Here is a 5,330-nt window from a genome sequence, read left to right on the forward strand (position 1 = left end):
TAAATTTTTCTTTTCCTGAAAAAAAAATCATTGATATCTATTTGTTTTATATTCCCTCTGTTTCACAATAAGGGTCATTTTAACTTTTTTGTTACACAAAAAAGTCATTTTACAATTTCAATACAAATTATACTTACTTTAAACTGAAAATTAATTGTAAACTGCATTGATTTTATAAATAATTTTATTTATCTCAAATACTATTGGTCAAAAAATGTAAAATAAAAACTTACATATATTTCATCACTTTTTTAATCTGTGTGAAAAAATGTCAAAGTGACACTTACATAGAAACAGAGGGAGTAAAACTTCTGTTTTGTTCTTCTTTGTTCATTTATCTAGACACCTCCTTTGAGAAGAACTATATAACTCTTCGTTCTTTGCCAATGATAGATTGCGCACAAAAAACACTCCCATCCATGCATGGACAATTACAATCGAATTATGAATTGGTATGTTTAGAAATTCAGATGTTTTTTGCCAAAACATCAGTCATCTGTTATATATCGCGAGTTTTTTTTTTTCTTTTGCAAAGTCTACATCAGCAACGTAAACCAAATTCTTTTCTATACTGCACAATGCAAGACAATCCCACAAGATACTAAAAACAAAAACGAACAAATATAAACTAGAAAAACATATTATAACACGAATATATATATATATATATATATATTGAGGTCATTTAGACACAATCAGTTTCGGTCAAAACCTGAACCATTGTCTGCATAACTCTCACTTTCATTTCCAAAGCCAAAATATAATCTGCCGTCTGTCTAAAGAGTCCATTCAAACCTTCCGATGGTTTGGTGTTGGGAATAAGCTCTTTCAGCGTCTTCACTCGTCTGTTAATTGAACGACACTGTCTTCTATGAGATTCTAAACTCTTCTTCGATCGGGGCATGATCTTCTTCACAAGTGCCCTTCGATCTCTTTGCCTTCTCATCAAAACCCAAAGTTCCTTTCTTTGTCCTTCTAATGTTACTCCCATAATTGTAAATGATGCAAGAATATTTTTTTGGTTAATGTGATGAAAGAATGGTTTATAGACAAGTGATAAGAACTCTACAATGATGATTTAATATGATCCCAATATGAGACGGCCTCGTAGTTTATATACACAGATAAATAGGTAAGCGACCTTTTGATATAACTTCAAATGGATATTACAGCTTCTGAGAAGGTTCTCTTTTCTATCCAAAAAGAATTGGATGATATTTGGACAAGTGTCCACAAGGTTGTTTTGTTTTGTGTTTTAAAATGTCGTTAATTGATGGATAATTAGGGTTTAGATTAGATTAGAGGTAATGTCACCAAAATACAACTGGATGCACATGCACTCACATGATTTTCCATCATCACCTAACTATCCTATATGCTTAAGAACACCATCTTTTTCCCCGTTCACATCACCATGAAACACCCTGTCTTATTCCTCCTTTGTTGGGCTTTATAATTTTATATTAACTTCCGGCCAATTAGTTTGAGTTTATGAAAGTTGGCGAATAACGATAAGAATGTAATTATCTTTATGCTTTATTTCTTATAGATTAGATACTTATCTAATTTACACGCAATGCATGCAGTCGGTCTATTAAGAAGGTGGTGCTTGAAATATGATAAGTTTTTTTTTGAAGAAAGGCTTGAAATATGATAAGTTGATAAGATGGAATTTGTGTTTGTATATCTTTCCGGTTGATAAAATTTCAGAAAATGCATCCACGTTTTGATTTTCCTACGATGCATTTAGTATGAATTGATATCCATTTATAGATAATGATACTATATGGCTATTTGGTTGTTCATTAGTTGCGCCGGCTTATATTAGCTGGAAACAATGAGATGCAAATGACCCAGAAAAACCAGTCATTATGAGTTATGACACCTCCTAGTTTTAGGTGTTTTATTTTTCTAGGCAAAGTAGATAACGATGTTGGCGAATGGGATAATGTTTTGATTTAAAAAGACATAAGAACATGCGAGTATCTTCAATGTTTCTTTGAATTTTTGAACTTCATATTTAAGATTTTTAAATCGCGAGTGGATTTAATCGAAACATCTCAAAAGATTATTTCCTTTGCTCGTCATGTGTTTGTGTGTTTATTCATATTAAAATAAAACAACAAGAAACAGATTCGTAGAGCAATATTGATCAGATACCCTCGCAGACTATTTGATTCAATGTATTCTCTCACCGCCGTCAACACGAAACAATGTACTTTGTAGTTTTTTATACATATTTGATATATGTACGTCTCGTATAATATTAATTATAGAAATTCGAATGATTGAGAGAATGAGCTTAACATTAAGCATGATTAAGCAGTGTATGTGCATAGTTTATGGTGGGCTGCAAATGTAATTACCTAATATATAAAACTAGCCATGATGAAAAGTTTAGTGGTTGATATTGATCGCTTGTTAGCACGTTGTATGTTATATAAGCTGAACGTGCATGCACATGTTATTTCCTCCTTATTGGTCTAGGCCATCCAAAATATGTCAGTTTTATAATATCATAATACTTTCATATCTTTCAAAAATTATTACCAAAATGATTTTTCCGTACGTATGCATGGATATAAATATTATAAAATAAATTTATTATAATAATTGATTAATATATTATTTTCAATTTCAAATCAATTTATATTTTATATATGATTTATTTAATAATATTATTATATTTTAATTAAACATATGATTTTGCATAGATAATATCTAGTCATTTTGGTTATCACTTGGATATATATTATATTACATTTATTCTCTGAATCCAATCATAATGTTTTTATTCTAAACAGATTTAAATTTTGATTAATTTTGTTAATTTCATTTAGATTGGTTGCTCTTTTAGATATTTATCTATATATCTATATTATTATTGAAAAATGAATTTGTTTATTTTTTATATTCTCCATGATTTTAGGATGCATCATTAGTTTAATTAATATAATTATTTAAATTATATATATATATATATATATATATATATATATATATATATATATAATATAATATATATTGTCAAGATATTTAAGATAATTAATAAACAAAAGATATTCTACCGATATATATATTTTTGTTTAAAAATATATTTTAATATATATGGTAATATATAGTTGTTTAGGATATTTAATTTATAAATAGATATTAACTATTGATGTTAACAATAGCTACCGATAATATCATAATTATATTTATTTTATTTTTACTTTATGATTTTAATAACTAATATTATAACCAACTTCTCTATTCTTATTGTAAATATCGAACCTATTACAGATTACTACAATATCGTAAATATAAATTATATTCTTATGTTAAATATCTTTATATTTTTAATATTAAACAATCATATTCCTAACTTAAAATAAATTATTTTGTATTTGTACATGACGAACATCAAAATCACAAATTAATTTACACTAATAACTAATTTATCCGTAAAATCATAAATATTATCAAAAATATATATTTAAAACCAAAAAGTAAATATTTTATAGAAACCAAAATGAAAATTTACTTATTAGAAATATATATGGAAGCATGAAAAACTAGGATTAAAACATTAAATAACACTAAAACTAAAAATGATAAACATAATAAACACAATATAAATATAATATACGAGGATAAATAGATAATATTTTGTAATTTATTATTTTTGTATTTTTGTCTCACTCTTTTTGTTGACAATATATAATGTTGATGTTTTATGAGTTATGATTGTTTATAGTCATTTTAGTGCTATTGAATTTCTTTTCAGTCAATAAGTACAATACATGAAAGCCTTTAATTTCAAGAAAAAGAATAAGTACAATACATGTTTAATTTCAAATCTAAAATATTGTTTGGTTGTTGATATTGCTTTTGTTTCGTATATATTAAGATTAATTGAAAATATTTATAAATATTTATCAAAATTTTATTTATGATATAATGATTTTATATTATTACAGTGTTTCTAAATCTTGTTAAAAGGTACATATCTAAATGAATTTTCAAATGATCCCGTAGGCATTAGATGTTGTGATGACGATTCCAGACGATATCATGTGGATCCAAACCCTCTGGCGATGTTATGGGGTATGAGCCATTGCTTTTAGAATTATTTACAATATCATGCTATTTCCATTTAAATTTATATAAAATACTTATTTAAACTAACAATAAAATATTCTATATATTTTTAGTAATTAGAACTTTCCATATTTTGTGAACAATAATGATTCTAGTAATATGCAAATTATACTCTCCAGTTAATTTAAATATTTTTCATGCACAATATTATTTGACGTTCGAATATGAATATATACATAAATATTTAAAAATATTATTCACTATGACGTTTACATAATAATGATATACCAATTTTGAGTGTTTAAAATATTTTAAAATTATCTTAAAATTAAGTTTTAGATCTGAAATAAATAAAATACAAACTTATTATATTTTATTAGTAATTAAAAATAAACTAATACTTTCTCCGTTTCTAAAATATCCATGTTCTAGAGAAAATTTTTGTTTCAAAAAGATACATTTTCATATTTTCAATGCAATATTTGTCAACTAATAATGAAAATTTGTGAAGTTCAAAAACATTAATTGCATTTTGTGAAGTCTTATTGGTTTAAAAATATAGGAAATATAAAATTACAGAAAACTACGCATTTATAGCTAAATTTTAATATGTTTTATTAAAAAATGCGAAAAGTTCTATAACGTGGATCTTTTAGAAATAGAGAAAGTAATGTCATATCAATAAATTCTTTTTCTACTACTATTGTTTTATTTTCTTCAAATAACAATACAAATTCATTAAAGTTAAAGGATTTACAAGTTTTTTTTACTTTTATATAATATTAGAAATGTGAGTTATATGATAAAAAGTTTCAGACATATTATTATATTTTTGGGCTTACAGCAGATCATCTAATATCAAATAGTATGTGGCTTTTCTATTTATACCGGTTTTTCTAGGATTTTTAATTGAAAATCTTTTTACTAAATTTGAGCCAGATTATACATAGATCACCAGATATATCAGTTCTATCACGGGTGTAGGTAAAACATTACTTGAAAATCAAAATAATATAATAGAACAACTTTTTTGAATAAAAAATAGAACAACTATAAAAGTATTTTGTTTTCTAAATAAAGTTATAAATTCAATTAAGTTTTATCAAAATAGTAAGAAAAATATAGTGCTTATAAAGAGAAGATCAAAATATAGTGTTATCATTAAGAAAATAGTATCATGGTGAAGACATTTAAATAGTCACCTCACTTGGTAAATAAAGTTTAGGCTCCTAATAATCATGATCTAA

General features: G+C 25.2%; 1 protein-coding gene across 1 annotated transcript; it reads right to left on the reverse strand.

The window, feature by feature from the left end:
- Positions 1 to 492: 492 nt before the first annotated feature.
- LOC130509243 (transcription factor UPBEAT1-like) lies at positions 493 to 1,191 on the reverse strand. The gene has a single exon (XM_057004999.1). It carries the CDS (start codon positions 989 to 991, stop codon positions 686 to 688), a length of 306 nt encoding a protein of 101 aa, XP_056860979.1. The 5' UTR covers positions 992 to 1,191; the 3' UTR covers positions 493 to 685.
- Positions 1,192 to 5,330: the final 4,139 nt, after the last annotated feature.

Source organism: Raphanus sativus, chromosome 3 (assembly GCF_000801105.2).
Source record: "Raphanus sativus cultivar WK10039 chromosome 3, ASM80110v3, whole genome shotgun sequence".
NCBI classification, from domain to species: domain Eukaryota; kingdom Viridiplantae; phylum Streptophyta; class Magnoliopsida; order Brassicales; family Brassicaceae; genus Raphanus; species Raphanus sativus.

Bases quoted from the DNA above. Each gene is read 5' to 3' on its own strand.
- LOC130509243 (XM_057004999.1), bottom strand. From the start codon at position 991: ATGGGAGTAACATTAGAAGGACAAAGAAAGGAACTTTGGGTTTTGATG.